The following is a 20086-nucleotide window of genomic DNA, read 5'->3' on the forward strand; positions in this document are numbered from 1 at the left end:
GTAAAATAAAAAGTAACATTTTATTTTATATTATTTGTATTATATAAAATGTATTTAATAATTAAAATAGTGTAATAATTTTGTATTTTATTTTTAATAATACAATATAACATGAAGTATCGTATTTTTAAATTTCTCAGTTTCTATATACTTGTATAATATGTATTATAAATTAAAATGTGAAATAAAAGCAAAATTATTTTATTTCATTTTTATTGTTGTCATTGTTTTAAATATTGTAAATATATTTTATTAAACAATGAACTATATAAACTTGATCTATCTATCTATTTGCACATACATATATAATATTTATAAAAGATATGTCTTTTTATATATAATTGTATAATTTATATATTTATTTATGTGCAATATTTGTTTAGTTTTCAGAAGTATTCTTTTCTCTCTCTCTCTCGAATACTTTGAATACAATAAATTTATTCATTTTATGTTTGGCTTTTATTTTGGGAGGCCACTATATGCAGAAAGAAAAACGTTTATTTTCTCTTGGTTACAAATGCAGACAAAATGTAAAATTCCCCAGGAAACTTTTGAATGAATTGTGTGTTCGCTTTGGGCCCTGTGAGCCAACAAAACCCTGCAGATCTAACAAGCAGAGAGCAAGCGGGACCCGAGTTGCCAAGCGCCTCTTTCTGCCGGCTAATTAGCTCTTCAGTGGGCTTCCCGTGAATCTCCACCGGACCACTGTCATAACATGGCCTTGTTAGTTCCTGGTGATGGTTTATCTGTGGCATTTATATTGCTCTCCTAATTGAATAAAGAAGGGGTCTCAGCATGTGGGATTGTTTCCAGGGCTGAGGTGACGGTGTTGTGTAAGCATTGTCCTGTAGGTACAGTGTTTGTACAACACACAGGTGGGTGGCTGACTATGTAGACTCCTCCTGTGAACTCATAGTCATGTGAGTCTATTTGTGTTTCTTTTGTTTGATATTGGCAAATAGAGTAGTCATGCCTGAAGATATACTAGAAGGTGTTGAAGAGGAAAGGTGGTAAGGTGCATTCAGTTGGCTTTTCCTTCGACATGCGTAAATAATAGACTCATGGGATCACGCAATGTTTGTGCAAATGTTGGTAAGTCGTTTCAGCTCAGCCTTTGTTTGCTGTAATCGTCTCTGCATGTATTGTAGTGTTGTTTGGCTTGTGAATCCAGAAGGTACAGTACAGTCAGCTGGAAATATGGTTGTTGGTATCTTCCTGATGCTGATTTACTTATGCCAATGACAGTAATATTTATGTTTTCTTCAAATTGAACATTCTCTGCTTCAGCTAAAACAGTGTTACTAGACTTACAGTGTTGGAGAGTCCTTTAAAATGTCATACCTACAGTGGTGGTGTACCTACAATCGCGGTCAATCATTCAGCCAATGAAACACTTCAATCTTAGTAAAATGATATGTAACTTAGTATGCTGAGACAGTATGACACATTGAACAGCCCAAAGTAGGGTTGTGGAGGGGGGGTGTATGTTTCCTCCACCTTTCCAATGCAGTTGTTTGTGTAATAAACATATTTTAACATTCGGATGCTGTGCGAACAAAAAAAGTATTACCGGCCACTCGTACAATGACTTTGGCGGTGCAGTGAAAGAATGTGCAAGTGCTAATCATCTACTGGGCAAACATGACTTCATTAATATTCATGAGCCAAGTTAATAAGGTTTTTAATGTACCCCTCTCACTTTTCAGATCACTCCTACGCCCCTGGTCAGATAGAATATGGCATCTAGTCCAAGTAAAGTCTGTATACTTCCATTCCACACTCCCACTCCCTGGCATTTTACTGTAGCATGTCTGAGGAGAAATCACCTTTTCCGATCATTACTGTCATTTGGCCAAGAGGATAAGAGCATAACTATTGTAAATCACATAAAAAGAGTTAGCCAAATAATAAAAGGATAAGTGAGGTGAAAATCTTCTTCGTCTTCGAAGCTTTTGTACAAGAATAGATCAGCGCTATGGTATTGCATCATGGATTCTTTCTGTGTCCATGCCTGACCCCCTCCACCTTGATGAAAATGGCTCTAATGCCTGGATGATGAGGCACAAAAGGAGCTTTTGTATCCCGTGGCTCCCATGGGCAGCCTGGCAGTACAGTGACTGGAACTTGGTGCGGTCTAGTGGGAGACACCCCAGAGATATGACACAGCTCGCTAACGCTACCTGACAGCATAGCCACAAAGAGCGCCTTGTTCTGTAAACAAAGACCTAGGCTGATATAGAATGAGTGTGTGGGGGGTTTCAGTGAGTGTTAGTGTGTGAGAATGTCATCAAAATAACAATGGACACGTCCATGTATATGATTGGCTAATGTCCTGAAGTCTCCTGCTGCTCTGCATGTATGAGAACACACAACAATGAGAGCTACAGGCATTTTGTAACTCTTTAATGAAATATCTTCAGCCGTATCTGGGGTAAAGGCTTTTGGCACAGCGTCGTATAGACAGGTTTGTATGAATTGCAAGCATGCAGAATTTTTCTTGGGAACATGGAGCACGTTCCTGCGTGCTACTGTACAATACTCGATGAAGGATGAAGCAAAGCTATTGTGGCCTGACCTAAATTCCTCCCATTTTACAATGTCCAAAGAATTACACAGTGTAGCTCTTGGACCTTGTTGTACAACTTAATTTGAAAACCATCACTAGCTTTGAAAGCCTTCCCCACATAAAAAGCCCTTGTTTGGCATTGAGTGAACGCAAATTATACTTTTTGTACAAGAAGTGCCTTTTGAATGCCACATTTAAAATGGCCCTCACAGATCTGTTTCTATGTGTTAAAAATTCAATTTTTAAATTCTCATTTGTAAGTCGCTTTGGATAAAAGTGTCTGCTAAATGAATAAATGTAAATGTAAAAATTTCAAGAAATAGTTCACCCAAAAATAAGAATTCTGTCATCATTTACTCACCCTCAACTTACCAACATTTTTAATTTTTTTATTTTATTTCAAATTATTAAATGGATGCCAGCCCTCCCTACACCTACCCTAACCCTACCCAATACTTTTTCAACTTTTTGATTATTTCCTTCATTTGTATTAAAAAATAAATGCTTTTCTGATGTGATTTGAAATTTGAAAAGGGAATCCAAAAGGCAGATTCGAACCCCGGTCGATCATGTCAAAAGGAGTGTGACAGACGCTTTACTATCTGCGCCACTGAATCTGACGACTGATGATCGTCTTTTGCAAATTTGACTATCCCAATCATACGTTTGTGGGTGGAGTTAGTGTAAATAGCCTCTGCCAACAACCGGCCTATTTGCACTTAAATAGACACTCTGATTTAAAAAAATTTGTTTTTAAATCAACAGTCTTTTATTCCCAACAGTTAAACAGTTGCCCACAGAAAAAAACAGGGGGTGCTGCAGCACCCTCAGCACCCCCACTTCCCATGCCTCTGAATTGGGGTGGGGACCTAAACCATAATGAGCCTTTAATATATAGCCTGTTCTACGCTCAAGTGCCAACGCTATCTCGTGACTAATTCATACGTATTTTACGAGGTGGCTAAATTGTAGGAATTCGTATGACCTCACTTGCACTATTTCTGTGAGGGGTAGGTTTAGGGGGTGGGGCTATGTGTGGTCTTTCATATGAATTCCTACGAATTTGCCACCTTGTAAATTGTGTACAACTTTTCACAAATCATACAAATTCGGTACCGTGCATAAAGCTTTCTGTAAAGCATATGTAATGACTATACGGCAAAAGTGAAAGTTTTTTTAATTAATTGGTTCATTTTAATGTAGACATTTCTAGTTTTCTGTAGATATATTCCTCATGTCTGTAAGGCAATTAGCCTGAGTTTCACTTTTTTATTATTTTTAATAGTTTTATTTATTTAAATAACAAATATCTCAAAAGAATATTAAAAGTATGTTGCAATAATATAATCATAAAAGTGTTAGTAGTAGTAAAATAAGTATAATTTAGTTTGTTTTTATTAGGGTTAAAGAGCCTTAGCAAAATGCCTGTTGGGCCCCAATACATACATAAAAAAAAAAAATGTAGTTATATTAACATAATCCTAATTAAAATGATATAAAACACACTAAAATAAAAATGAACAATAAACTGAAATCATATTTTGGGGGTTGTTTTTGTTGCAACAGAGTTAGCTTAGATAGGAGGGCCTGGACAAAGTGAGTCCTTGGAGTCAAAAAGATTGAAAACCACTTGGTCAGAATCAACATTTTGATCAAGCATTCTAAAATACAGTTTATTACTACGATTCACAATATGATTAATTTGCTTCGCCACCTTGTGTGATTTATAACCTCCTGTGTGATACTGAAAACATTCCCAGTGCGTTTCATGCTCTTGAGCTGCTGATTATTTCCAGGTGTGGGTGGCTGGAGCCGGTGATGTCAGTGTAAGAGGAGTCTGGGGGGCTTCTCTCCACTCGTCCTGCCTCTCCTTTGAGGTCTCACAGTATGACTCACAGAGCCTCCCTAGCGGTCCCAACTGGCCTCATTCAGCATAGTTCAGCACTTCATACTGCAGCTCTCAATACGCACTCGGACTGGACCAAGACACTCCCTAATGAACGGCAGCAATAAATCATGTTTCACACTATTGGAAATGAGCGCTGCAGAATGAAAAAGTCAGACACACTGTAATGTCTTGCTAAACAGCCATAGAGGTGGAATTAATACCAGAAATCTAAATGAAAATGATGGGCACATTGAGCACATTTAGATTGGAGCAAGATTATGCGTCGAAGTCAACCAATGAAATGAGGCTAATCTGCAATCACAGTGGGCCATCCATTTCATTCCCCGTAAGAGAGAATTGCTTGGGGAGAGACTTGTTTTGATTACCTTGCATTCGAAATTAGCCAGAGATAGCACAACATGTTTGTATTTATTCTGTCTTTAGGCACAAATGGTGTTTCTCTCGAGGCCATATGAAGTATTATTCTTTTCAGTTGGACTGAAACATTGAATTTACAGTGAAGTTCATGTTCAGTCCTACTGACTTAGTATTTGGTTTGTCTCTCTTTTTGCTTTAATTACAACAAAGCATAAAATAGTTAGAAGAAAAATTCAAAATATTTTTTATTCCTGAAAACTTTGTTTACTTAACAATGACCCGGGGCCAGTCTGAGAATGAGTTTTAAGTCCACTGCTGCATTTTCATTGATCTTGAACATGTTTTTTTTATATGATTTTCAAAAATAAACATCATATATTATATTATATCATAATAAAATATCATGTTTTATTTTTGTTGGAAAAAAATCGTAAGTTTTGCCTCTTTGTCGCCATCTCTGTTTGAAAACCTGGAATTGCAGCTCTGTGCAGAATTATCTCGCTTGCGTGAGTTGTGAGTTGGCACGGCAGCAGCGCAGATGAATCTAATGTTTTGAGGTGAATGTGTGGCAGTCAGTCACGCACTGGTGTGGATGTTTACTGTACTTCGCAATCACAGATTCTAGCCTAGGTCTTGGAATATATGACCCAAATAAGAATTTTCACCGTATATTGCCATCTGAACAAGTAACAAGTCTGCCACGTTTGTTCTGACCAACTGAGGGAAAAAAGCATTACCATAAATCTCGCTATTTAAATCTAACGATCAGTTAGCTCATATCACATCAAACAGTGCAAATTATTATTATTGTTATACTTTATTCTCAAATGATTAATGCTTATAACATCAGCATTGCGTGACTATGAGTATAGTGTGTATTAGCGTGTAGTTTTCAATTTCTGTACAGTCTAATATCTAATTGTCATGCCATTAGAATTTCATATTAAGAAATTCTTTTAACCCAAAAAGCAAACTATGCTCCCTTCGAACTGGTTTTCTTTAAAAACAAATCTTGTGTAATCCCAGGCTATCTGTAATCAGAAGCACGTTTAAAACTGGAATATAATTTAATTTCATTCACATGTGTTTCATAAACACACAATCCTTTCTGGATTACAATCCGCCATCAAAATGATACATTTAATTATTCTAGCTGCTGTGAGAAAAGGCTATAAACTTCCACCTGCAGGATCCTCACATGCGATAGCCTACTAGCCGGGACAACTTCTTTATGTTTACAGACGTAACGTAATGACGCAGTGCCATGCTCGAATTTCTGGCGAAAACCTACCCGTACCACTCACTTTAGAAAATATTATTATAACCTAACCGGGCTAAAGTAAGAGGATAGTTTTGAACACTGGCTGGTTATGCACTTGCTCAAATATTGATTTCGGATCATTTTTAACCGAAAAAAGTTACGGACTGCAACTTTAATGAAAAAAACAAAACAATATACTGTTTTTTTGTTTTTTGTTTTGTTTTTTTAGCAAATATAAAAATGCATTGCTGAAAATGGCTGCACTGCCAAATTAATCTATTTTCATTCATCTATTTTTCCCTTGCAACATTTGGTTTTCTATAATAATTCTATAATATAATAATAATAATAATAATAATAATAATAATATCTTCAACTTCTCAAATTTTATTTTTGTAAAGAAAATAATTTTAATAAACAAATATTTTTCAAATATGAAAATGCATTGCTAAAAACTGTTAATCAACAAAAAATATATATCTTAGCAAATACAAAAAAAAAAATATATATATATATATATATAAATATATATCAAATAATTATTTTATAATTAAAATATAATGAATAATAATTTGTAGTGGGACCAGTAAAAATGTTGAACTACAGAGGAAAAAATTTGTCTGCGCTGAGCCCTGCAAACTTTTTGACTCCACATTAACAGCACATGCTGATTCCAGATGTCAGGACATTGCAAAGGTTTAGCTTGACCCATTTTTGAAGTAGCGTGAGGGGCTCTTTTACCTGTAATTATATGCCAGAGTGTGTCGGGATCCATGATCACACAGGTCTGTGAGGACAGCCAGGCGGGTTCAGCAGCTGCGATGTCCGAAACAATGCTTATTGATGCAGCAGTCATGTGACTGGCACAGTTTCAAAGCATATCCTCTCCACCCAGAGATCATCAGCTGCGTAATACCAACAGCTGGAGACTGGAGCTGCTCAAAGAGGCGTCGCTTTCTTCTCCTCCCTCCCATATTTAATTCGCCAGGGGAAACTTGGCTCCGAGTCTGTCATTCTCTAATTCAGAGGGTCTTCTCCTCCCCTCCTTCCTCCAGGATGACTTGCACCGCCTCCACACTTCCTTGAACTCCGCCTGAACTCCTGGCACTTTTCCTGCAAGAGCACAGCAATAGAACCTGCATTGTTTTGTTAGCACTCATCTTGCATTCACACATCTGGATGCTCTTGAAGGGAAGCCAGTAAATTTTTATTTATTTATTTATTTATTTTTTTTGTAGCGCTAGAAACAGCTGGACCTCCTGCTGCACATCTCAAGGTTGTCATTTAATCAGAAGGAAGACTGGGACGATTTCCAGATTTTAGCATGATTTAGTTATATTCACCTCATTTGCAACTGACAGTTTTTCACTTTTGTTTGTTTGCTTTTTGTTTGTCACCCGCACAGCTGTTGCTAATGAGCAGAGCTCAGTCACAGATTATCAAATTTCTGTATAAAAATAGAAATCTTACATCATTTTACACATATATCATTCTACAAGTTTCTTTAATAGCAGTTTACAAAACTTTTAAGCAAATAATGCTCTTCTCATCAAGAGCCGTTTTTTGTTGTTGTTGTTAGGAAAATGAATAATCATAAATGCATGAATGTTTGTGTTTCTGACCAAATGTTTATAATAATTAAAAAATAATTTAATAATTTTGAGATGTCTCTTATGGTTACTAAGGCTGCGTTTATTTGATTAAAAATACAATAAAAACTATAATATTGTGAAATAAAATTGTGTCATATGATCATTCAGAAATCATTATACTAGGCTGATTTGGTACTCCAATATAAATAAATAAATAAATACATACATAAAAAAATACAATATTATTAATATAATCTGTTTTATAGAGAGCAGCTTAGCTTGATCTGATCAATTTCTGAGGAATAAAATCAATGGGTGACACAAGACAAACCTACATACATATTTTGGAATGATAAATATCCTGTTTCAGTCATCACAATATAGATGCAAAATAGTTTGCAAATGCTGTTTTTGTACTCAAACTACCCAAAGTTTACCCAAATTCAATGTGTCTCTGCAGGTAAGGTGTTAAACACGGATCTGCGTCATTACCTCAGCCTGCAGTTCCAGAAAGGCTCTTTGGACCACAAGCTCCAGCAGGTGATCAGAGATAACCTGTACCTGCGCACCATTCCCTGTGAGTACCACACACATTCACACGTCTGACCTCGCTCAGATCCTCAGAACTCATTAAATGTGTTAGTGTAGGTCACACTCAGATGATTCTGCCATGACTCCGGCTGCTCAGACAATAATTATGGTGTCAGTAACACTTCTTCAGTCCGTAATTTCAAAGGGTGGTATGATGGGTGCTGTGAACGCATTAGACTGGTTGTATTGGAGTCAGCATTGTAGCTGCGTATGAAATCGCTCCTGGTTTCTATATAGTGCACTGTGTGATGAACAGTAGATGAAATGATTACAGGCAATCACTGCTTCCGGGTTTTTCAGTCAAGCAGCTTTTAGTGATCGCATTGAGCAGTATTGCAGTTCTGATGGCCTGTTAAGCAGTATATAATTTAATATTGTTCATTTATTTTAATTGTTTACAAAACAACCCAGATATATGCATGTCTTATTCATTGCTTAAATACACATTTCACCATCTTCATAGAGAACGCGGTTCATGGTTGCTCAGAGTCAGTGCGCTTTTGAAAAGAAGCTGTAAATGGTGCGGCTGCGATTTCCAAGCATTTTTAGACGCTGTGAGCAGGGAAATCTATTTAGAGCACCTTATTGTATTAATTAAAATATCGATATTTGACACCATATATCGATTCTCGTATCGCATGGAGAAGGATCACGATATATCGCCATATCAATTTATTGTCCCACCCCTATCAGCGTCGAATTGTGCCTTGTTTGTAAATGAATCTGAGGTAAATTGAAGTGAACAAAGGAACAAGTTCTTACTGATACTTCATTAAAAATAAAGTTTATTGTTTGGTTTCTGCGTAGACCTGCGTTTGCCTCTCTCGTTATTTATACTACATACACGAATCAGTGGGCTAAACAGGCAGCGATGTAGAAGGAGGCGTTGATCATCTTCTGCGGAGGTGGTGTTTAGCCACACTATTATGTCATAAAGTGGCACATTCCACAACCTGTCGTTTCGGCAGACTGCCTTCAATATAAGCTGTTTTTTAAATACGAGAAAGCTTTGAGTTCTGAAACTTACAGATTGTTTTCATAGCACAATGACCTCTTATATATCAAAAGATAAAGGGAATTTTGATTTCTCAGTTCACAACCCCTTTAAAAGGTGAAATTGGTTTTATTAGGGCAGATGTGATCTGATAACTGGAATCTGAATTGTGATCTGTGTAAAAAATATATTTGTCCTCGTCCGCTAAACAAAGCTGGAAATGATGTTTCAACCCCACAGCACTTTTTGGTCATTTTCAGCTGAATTTAAATGAGCGTCTAATCTAAAACCGCTCTCGAGAACCCAGAAATGCTGGTGCCGAGTGCTAGTTTGAACGCAGTAATTTCATCTAAAGGAAATGTTGAAAGAGTTAGTAGACTCAGCATGTGTTTTCTAGAGTTATTCGTATGCTCTTCCACTCCATTCTGCCCTCACCTGGTAGAACAGACTCTTCACCCAGCTGAGAGTCATGAGTCACAGCGTCCCTTCATTCTTTAGGCTGTTCACAGCAATGACGATGACTATAATTCTAACTGTAGAGTTTTAATATTAATTCTACTTCTATGAGAATAGAGAATTCCATACCACAACTATAATGATGATAACACAGAGAAACAGTCTCATTGGAATCACTTTCCGAATGTTTTTTTCCCAGCTGATGAACAGTAAAAACATTGACGTCCAAATGGAATTTACTGAAGAGCTTCAGTATTTATAGAAGCAGAAGACAGAACTACAGCGCACGCGTATTATAAATGGAACGCTTTTGTCTGTTAATGTGGATGCTAATATACTTACCATTTCAGTTATTGTTCTTGGTGTGATTCCTGCCACATGCCTGCTTTAACAAGCAGATGCCGGAGGCCGCTGATGCCTGCTTGAGGACAGATTATTCCTTCTCTCCCTATTTCTTTTGTGCCAATTTCTGTTTCTATACTTCCAACGTCTGTACTATTTGAGCTAATGTCACATAATCATGATCGATTAAACCTGTTGGGTAATGTAGTATTACTTGCCAGTGTTGGCTCAGTAATTTCTTGGCAACAGTTTTCAGTTACAGACCGTCTGGAACAGACAACCATCTTTTTTCTTAACAACATCAATGCCAATAAACCAGTACATAATCACGGAATGAGTTTTGCTCTTTTGTTGTGCAGAATACAGTCTGTGGTCTGGCCACAAACCAGTGAATTAGTGAAACATATGCTTTAATTACTCACACATCTTTAATTAGTGGTTTTTTTCTCTCGGGCTGTGGTGTAATCTTTTAATTAGTGCTGTTTGTTAAGGCACTTATCATCATTAATATGGCTCATACTTAGGGTTAGAGTTTTCAAAAAAACATTTAATGCTAACTATTTAAGGGATATTTTACCCAAAAATAAAAGTTCTGTAATTATATACTCACTCTTTTTGTAATTCCAAACCTGTTTGACTTTTTTCTTTTGGGAAACAGAACAGAAAATATGTCTTAGTGTTTTTTTTTTGTTTTTTTTTTCTTGTAGTGAAATTTAACGTGATCTAATGTGTGTGGTGTTGTTGTTTTTTTGGACCCCTTTGACCTTCATTGGACATTTCATGGACAAAAAAACAGTTAAAATGTTCTTCAGAATATTTTCTCATGTGCACCACACAACAAAGAAATTCCAGAGCCATAAGGACCAGAATATCACACACTTGGGAATGGGATTTTATGACTTTAATCACGTAGCAACCGCATTTCAACAGCCAAAGAGTGTTGTGTCAGCAAGCTATGCACCAGCAAGGTTTACAGGGTTTTTTTTTCTTCAGTAAATGTAAAAATTTAGTCTCTGTCCGTTAATTTTGAGATGTGATGTAGTTTGTGCTGTTTTCATTTAGTGAGTCTTGCACCTGGCATGTGGCTCTTTGTAATTTGGGATTTTAATGGACACCAGGCCTGAGCAGATGTTTCGTTTGCTGTGGCTCAACATTGCATGAGACATGGCTCAGTGTGTGGGCCCACCTGGAATCTTTAATGTCATTCTCATCCACTGCCCTTGTTACGGTCTGTTCAGGGCCATGACTCAACACACAGTCCTCCATTCACACTTTTCCATCCAGTATAATCATAAGCATCGGGCTGAGAGCCAGATGATGGACAGGTCTAATTATATTTAATAGCGCCGGTAGTAGCAGTAATGTCAGAATGAACTGTCATAGTTCATCTTCCAGGCTTCAGTCAAGTAAAATAATCAAATAATGATTTAATTGTAAGTTATTAATCACAGTAAAGGTGAAGGACAGTGAGGAGCAGTATTGCCATTTAATAGAAGTCAGTGTTTAATAATACATTGCTCAATTGCTCAGTTTTAAAGAGGAAGTTCAGCCAGAAATAAAAAATGATTGAAAATATCTTACTCGTATGTTGTTCCAAACCTGTATGGCTTTATTTTTTTCTATGGAACACAAAAGAGGATGATATGAAAAATTTCTTTATGCTTTTTTCTTTCTTTTTTTTTGGTTCATACAATGGAAGTCAATGGGTGCCAGTGTTGTTTAATTTCCAGCATTCTTCAAAATACATTTGCTTGTGTTCCACATACTGTTAAAAAAGGGAGGGATTTCACAGTGATGTCATTAAAGAACCATTTTGGGTTCTCCAAAGAACTTTTCATGAAACCGATCTTAAAAGAACCATTTATTGTTACATATTTTTTTTTAATAATCTTAAGAACCTTTTTCGAATATAACAAAACGTTTGTGCAATGGTTTAAGGTTCATAGATGTCTATAGAGAACCTGTATTTTTCTAAGTGCAAAAGAACGTTTTACAGGTGGGGACCAACATGAGAGTGAATAAATAATGATAAATTATTTAATTTTTGAATGAATTATTACTTTAAGGCAGTGGCACATTACACATAATTACTATGCCTAGACATTTTCTGTTGAAAGATTATTTCACCTAAATATGCAAATTATGACATTATTTACTCACATTTATGCAGTGTCAAACCCCTTTCACTTTATTCTCCATATTAAAATTTTGTATTTTGAAGAATACAAATTATTGAATAAATGAGTAGAAATAGAGAATCAGTCTGAATGATTCGTTCATTCAGGTTTATGAATGGATCAACTGCTTCATTAAAAAGAATCAGCTCAAAAGAAAGATTCTTTCACTAATCTAGTTCTCTCACTGACTCACCGATTTCTTAAGTTGATACTTTATTTATTACAGTTCACAGAAGAAAATTAATAGTGATTTAGCACTGTCTACACTGTAAAAAAATAAAAAGTAGAGTCAACTTAAAAAATGAATGTAACCAGCTACAAAGAATTTTTGAGTTTATTCAACTTTAGTAGATGAAGTTGTGCCAATTCATATATAAAAGTTTAGTAAAACTACTGGTTTAAGTTGAGTAAACTACCAGTCTAACTTTAAAAAAATGAGTTGGCACAACTTAGTTCTTGAACTTGGTCAACTACATTAATTATAATTGACATGCAACAATATTTACAACAAAAATATTCACAACAATCCCTAAATATAATTTAAAGGAAGCTAACTTTAAACTTTCATCTTGCTCCATCTATTACCTTTAGCACATCCATAATACAACAAACACGCTGGATCAGTAAGCAAAATATTTAAACTATTAACTCAACACTTAAAGGAATAATTCAACCAAAATTATTTAGAAAATTCTGTCATCATTTACTCACTCCTATGTCGTTCTAAACCCTTGTTCATACTCAGAATACAAATGAAGATATTTTAATGAAATCTGAATGATTCATACCTGCATTGAAAGGCTGTTCACCTAAAACTTTGACGCTTCAAAACGTTCAAAAAGAGGTCATAAATAGTCATATTTCTTGCCACATTATCTATATTTACCAGTACAGAAATAAGTCAGAAGAGGTCATAAATAGTAATATAAATATATAATAAATGAAATTGAATTGAGGGGTTTAAATCTTCTGAAGAGACACAATTATAGGGCTGCAAAAATTAGGGTTTAGAAAATAGTTAATCTGATAATAGTTTATTTTATATATATATATATATAATTATTATTATTATTTTTTTATTATAATGTCTTGCAGCCTGTATTAGGGTTTTACACACTTACACGAAAACAAAACAGCAAGTAGTTTCAATTGGGTACTTTTCTATTTTTGATAAGAGATGTGAACTTGTAACAGAAATGACAATACTGTATCCTCAGGATCCTCTGTGATGCCTTTAAATCCATCATTTTGGTGTAATTGAGTGGTGGTTTCTCTGCAAGTGATGAGGTTGTGAATCTCATGCATCTGAAATACACAGTTAAAGTTAAGAGTGTCCATGCGTTTGTGTAAAAACAATTATGCTTATGAAGGCCATGAGCAAAAATAGACTTACAAGCACTGGGATAGCTTTAATATAGCTTTAAAATTTATGCATAAACCCAAGTAATAATTTTATTAGAAAAAGCTAAAAGAAAAATCTAACAGTGGATTATAAACTCAATATCTTTGTTACTTACTTAAAGCCGGGCTCACACTGTGCGATTTTTTTTATTTTTTATTTATTTTTTTTATTATTATTATTATTTTTTTAAGTCCTTTAGGATTGTTCTTGTCAGACTGTACGAACATGACGATCATGTCACACTATGGGATCTCAGTTGTCATTAATGTCAGACTGTACGAAAGTCAAGATGAGTTAAAAACGGGTGCGCGCAAGAAAACTTGTCCGGAGTTATCAACCCATACACGTCCAGTGACTGCGAACTGCATTGCACGCGGGACCGAAATGCAATCATGAAAAGTATATGAACGGCGGCAATACCGGCGTATTTAAGAAGAAGAGCGTATGCAGCTCTACACACCCACATGAAAACAGTGGCGCAACCAGTGTTTATATAGAAAAGGCAACATATCAGATTAATTCCGTGAGCGGAGGACGGGAGCGCCGGAGTTTATGGCTGATAGAATAATTCTCTAGCATTAATTCTGCTCATAGCTTGTCTTGAAAAACGGAGACAGTTTGACATTCATCGTAGTGGTTGTCGCACTGCAGGACTGTGCACCAAATCTTCTGACACTGCCAGAGTTTCGTCGGAGGTGAAATTTGATCGCAACAGGCATTAATCGGCTGTCGGTGAACATGTCAAACCAGCGATCAAAGACTACAGATTTTAGCCTAGGATTATAGGAGTCTTTTAGGATTTTCAAAATTTGTTTCAGACGACCAGATCGTGGCCAAAATCTCACAGTGTGAGCCGGGCTTTAGTGGAGAAGAAGAGAGTATCCTTAACTGAACAGAGCTGGTCACATTAAAAAGAAACTAAAAAAGAAAAAGACATGATTGATTCTGGGAAACCAGTTATAAAAAAATGAGTTATACTTTATAGACATTGTAAGAAAGAAGTTTACCTGTTGAAACTGTTGACAGTCTGTGTAGCTGGATGATTGAACTCCAGTAATGAGGTGCTTTGACAGTTACAGTTTTTAAAAACAAAAAGGCAGGAATAAAGAACCCTAAACTCAATTCTAAATAGAAGTGGTACTAAACGTAACAAACCTTTAAAGAACCATCTTTTTTAGAGTGTACTTATAATGCAATGCTAACTGACACAGCTTTCATGCTATCACTGTATAGAATACTAAAAAAATTATATATAATTTTATGTGTTGTTTTTCAAATATACGTTATATAAGGCTCAAACTCATGGCACTTGCAGAAATGGAGCAGCAAAAAAAAACCTTAGTTACGAAAGTAACTAGTAGTTACGAAAATGTGTCAAACTAGTGCTGGGAGGTATGACCAAAAATGATCTGTCTTTTTTTTCTTTTTCTTTTTTTTTCTTTATATACGTTTACAGTGGTTTACTTTACCCGCAGGATTACAATGAATCTATATATCTTCAAAAATATTGTAATGCATATATTGAAGGCTGGTGTGAGTGATATGGTATGACTCTTTTATTTATTTATTGTATTTTGTTATTATAATTTTTATTTTTATTTTTTATACACAATAGGACATCATAAGAAGTATACAAATGTAATAAACATTTTTGCTTTCCTGCCACAGTATCTATATTTACCAGTACAGAAATAAGTCAGAAATAATACAAAAATTAAATAATCATGTAAAAAATACTGCATATCTTCACTGTTCGGAATAAACTGATTCTTATTGAAGCTGCTAAGGTTGTTCAGTCAAGAGCAGTGAGTGTTGTCTTAGCTTTTATTTTTGTAACATTAAGGGAACAGATATCAGCATGTTTATGAGGCTAATGCACGGATCAAATTTAGTGATACACAGGCAATTTTTTTCTCAGCTGTTGACTATCACTTCAGACCTGGCATAACTGACTGTTTACATGAATAATCACCATTATGGTGTGTCTATCTGTTTTGCACGTCCTGCACTTTATTTTCTCATTCATGCATGTTTCTTCGTGGCAATGTCACTGTATACTTTGTTGGCCACTGAATTAATACAGCAGTTGTTTCACATATGCATATGCATATGCATTATTCTTTCTTTTAGGAACTTGTATTTTACAAACCTAACTGTGTAGGTTATTTGGCTTACTTTTTATATTAAATTAAGTTAGAAAAGAACTTACCTCGACCAGGAGAGATTCACTCCCTTTGACTTGTTGTTGATGTTTGAAGCAGTTCAGAGTGACGGCACAATGCGCAGTGATGTGAAGTTAACCGCTCAAATGAAGAAATCAAAATATTGAGTTTGCTCAACTTACGTTCATTGAGAGAAATATTGTAAACATTTGTTGTAAACTCAACATTTTGCTAAAAAATGTGTCCACTTGACTTAAAATTTTTAACTGAGTTACAGTGTAGCTTCAGAACACCAACTTTATTTTTAGAACTTAACAAATGTGGTCACTATGAAATGTAGTCTGAAATCGGTTACCTTCATGATGCACTGACTGTCCGTCAAACCCTTCGCTCATCTGAAAACGTCTGGAATGGAACTGTTGCACACGTCTCTTTGGACACGGGGACAGAAAAGTCATTAAAGCCATGTCCTTCGGAAAAAAAAGGGGGAAAGAAGAACGCCTGGAGTCCAAATTGCCACATAATCTTTGAAGCTCGACTGAAGCCTCCATCTCCCTCCCTCCTCCTGCTGGCATTAATATCCGTTATAGCTCAATGGTAACCCCTCTCTGCCTCATCCGCAGATATAAAAAAATGAATGCAGAAATAAAAAAAAAAAGTGCCCAAGGTGGTCGATCTTAAAGGATTGCTTTTTTTTTTTACACTTGTGGAGATTTAAGACTTTAAACTTTTCCAGAGCTTGTTAAGGGATCTCACAGCTGACCATGAGTACATAATGAGTTTTGAATATAATTCATTCTCTCTTTGATGCCACAAAATAAACACCTCACACCTCAGTCTTCTTCATGATATAAAAATACAGAATTCATATGTGAAACCATAACACTAACTTCCATTTTTAGAAAGATTTGGTGCTTCAAAGCAGTCTTTGAAGAGCAAGAATTGTTTTAGGAGAGGGCCAAGTAGGGTCAGTCTTTTCTTTGTGACGTTCTGAGGAGTGCAGAGTTGTGCGGCATCATGCTGGGGTGGATGGTAAGGTGCTTAAGCAGCTGGCAGTGTTTTGTGTAGCTTGTGCAAACTGCAGAGCTAATTGTTTGTTTATCTTCCTCCAGCACAGAAACTGGCATCTGGGCTCTCGCCCCACAGTAGCTGCTGTGTGACTGTCAAGTTTGACAAACTTTAGTGATGAAGCAAGCAAAGTGTGAACTGTAGTTACGATCGAAAAAGAGACACTACAGCAGAATATGGATGCAGATGATTCATTGTGTTCTCTCTTGTACAGAGGACAACAATAAAGGCTCACAAAAGTTAGCCATGTTGTCTTTTGTTCAGTGACAGAATGTTTGCAGAGAGTTTCTGTTTGCAGTTCCTCATACAGCAGAGAAAATGAGGTCAACGCTCAAATTGATCAGAGATCAACGCTCAGATTCTTTCTATTTCATGTCCTTTATATTTAGCTATTTGAGTTTTAAGTTTTAGTCTTAACATCTTTGTCAGCTTTTGTTTGACGAGTGAGGTTAAATATACAGGAATGATTTAGCTTACAAATCATTGTGTATTTCAGGTGAGGTGAAACTCAGATTACATTTTAAATGCACTTGTTTTGGGTTTTGGAATTATGAGATTTTTATGATACAGTATTTGACTTATAATTTTGTTCAGAAGATGAATCGAATAAATTGATTTATGATGAATCGCTTGTTGTATTACTCATTTGTAAGTCGCTTTGGATAAAAGTGTGTGCTAAATGAATATGACTGAATGCCATCAATAGCTTTTAAATCATTTTATATATATATATATATATATATATATATGTATGTGTGTGACCCTGGACCACAAAAACCAGCAATATGGCTTATATATACTGCATGGGTCAACATTATCGATTTTTTTTTATGTCAAATATCATTAGGATATTAAGTAAAGATCATGTTCCATGAAGATATTTTGTAAATTTCCTACTGTAAATATATCAAAACTTAATTTTTGATTAGTAATATGCATTGCTAAGGACTTCATTTGGACAACTTTAAAAGCGATTTTCTCAATATTTAGATTTTTTGCACCCTCAGATTCCAGATTTTCAAATTGTTGTATCTCAAATATTGTCCTATCCTAACAAACCATACATCAATGGAAAGCTTATTTGAATGAATTTCAAAATTGACCCTTATGACTGGTTTTGTGGTACAGGGTTACAGGGTTAAATCCTCACTTCTCAAATTTCATTTAACGACTAATGCATAACACCAAGTTCCACTGTCACAATGTAAGCTTGGTGACAGACAAGAAATTACATGGACTTGATACACATGCACACATCATTACTTGATTATGCTGGCATTTACCATCTTTTAAATCATCATGGTGTTGTGTAATTGTTTTGCCTGTTTCAAATGAGTATGATACCATGTCGTTCTTGTTTGTTTGTTTTTTGGCCAACATTTTGTTCAATCAGTTATTCTTTTTAAAGAAGGTCACAACACAGTTTAATTTCAGTCAGAATCACCTTTATTTCTGGTGAGAATTTCACCAAAACCTTTTTGTTTTGGCTGTTGGACTTCCAGTCTCATGCTGCACCGTCAAACAGACCATGTGGATCAAACTGGTTTTTATAGCATTAGTATGCCCCTTATTGGACTGAACCATTGGTAGTTTTGTGTGGGGGAAGGGGGGATAGCATCTGAACAATTCTTTACTTTTCTTTTCCTTTTTCATTTTTATATGGTGTGTTTAAGTACCCATGGGTTTACATAGATTGTTATTTGTGTATATGTGTAATGTTTCATTATTTTCTTTTTTTCTGTGTATAATGTATTGTATGTATGGACCCTGTTTGTTCATTTGGTACAGTCTGAAGAGGGAGCTAGCCCTTATAAATAAGGAGCTATAGAGCTTAAGAAGTTAGTCTTATTGTTGAAAGCCAAAGGAGAGACCCTGTTGAAAATTGGACCAAAGTATTTGTTGTAGCCTTTGTTTGCACATTGTTGCCGTTTTGTTTTGTACAGTTTTTATTTTATTTTTAATTTTTTGTATTCCAGTATTTGACTATGTAGTTTTTTTCCCCACCTCACGGTAATAAACCACCTTTTTGGGATCCACCAAAACCTCTGACCAGCTTGATTGTAGTTATTCCCTGTAACCACTGGGCCATCTCTTACATCCACCTTATAATTTTTTTCATTTTTGATAATCTGTTACATTTAGATATACGACACAATATGAAAAAATAGATGTTTCTCTATTTCCATTCCATAATGACTTTAATGTTTTCATTACAAGTATGGGGGTGGTACAAGGGTAAGTGATAAAATTTATACCTAAAAGGCATTTAAAATTGACATTTTCTCAAGAAAATTTCAGTGTCACCTTCCTTTTAACCAAAAAAAAAAAAGTACATAGTTGAAGTAATACCTTTACACAAAAAGAGCATTTTTCCTTTAATTTGTTACTCATCATTCTGTGTGCCTTTGGCAGGTACCACGAGGCAGCCTCGCGAAGGGGAGGTTCCAGGAGTGGACTATAATTTCATCAGCGTGGGGGAGTTTCGTGTGCTGGAGGAGAGCGGCCTGCTACTGGAGAGTGGCACATATGATGGTATGAAACCGTGTGTAGGAGCTCTGAGGGTCAAGGATCATTTCTTGTGGGCATGTTGTACAGATACTTGTTGAGAACACAATCTAAATTAGATATATTTGCAGAAGGAACTACTAGTGTTTGCAAGATGCATGAATGTGAGAGAGGATAATAATGCATTCTGCATCTCGTTTTCTATCTACTGTGCATGAGAATCAACATGTAACCGAACACGACAGTGTAAAGGAGATGTATAAGACCAATTCAGTAATGGAACTTAATGGAAATAAGGTTGAATTGACAAGCCTACTAGCGACCAACAGCTCAGAAATGTCCCTTAAAGCAAACTTTAAAGTGATATTTCACCCAAAAATTAATATTCAATAAATAATCATCATTTACTCACCTTCATGTCCTTCCAAACTAGGGCTGCATGATATATTACATGCGATTGTCATGCGCATCTGGTCAGTAAAGCCGGTTCCTTTAATTGCCTGCGATATTGAACGTGATATTGCGTAGCTTGTCAGTGAACTATGCCTCTGTGTATTAAATGGCGCTCCATTTGAAAACAGGTGATGGAGATTTACCGCTAATCACGGAACTGGCTTTACTGACGAGATGCGCGTGACAATCGCATGCGATATATCGTGCAGCCCTATTCCAAACCAATATGACTTTCTTCTGTGTAACACAAA

General features: G+C 35.7%; 1 protein-coding gene across 1 annotated transcript in view; it reads left to right on the forward strand.

Moving 5' to 3' along the window:
* magi3a (membrane associated guanylate kinase, WW and PDZ domain containing 3a) overlaps window positions 1-20086 on the forward strand; it is a 156796-nt gene that overhangs the window by 86416 nt on the left and 50294 nt on the right. Inside the window, exons 2-3 of the mRNA XM_058762909.1 lie at window positions 8146-8262; window positions 19290-19409. Of these exons, the coding sequence (XP_058618892.1) occupies window positions 8146-8262; window positions 19290-19409 (237 nt within the window). The remainder of the gene's footprint in view (window positions 1-8145; window positions 8263-19289; window positions 19410-20086) is intronic.

Source organism: Onychostoma macrolepis, chromosome 23, assembly GCF_012432095.1.
Source record: "Onychostoma macrolepis isolate SWU-2019 chromosome 23, ASM1243209v1, whole genome shotgun sequence".
NCBI lineage: Eukaryota > Metazoa > Chordata > Actinopteri > Cypriniformes > Cyprinidae > Onychostoma > Onychostoma macrolepis.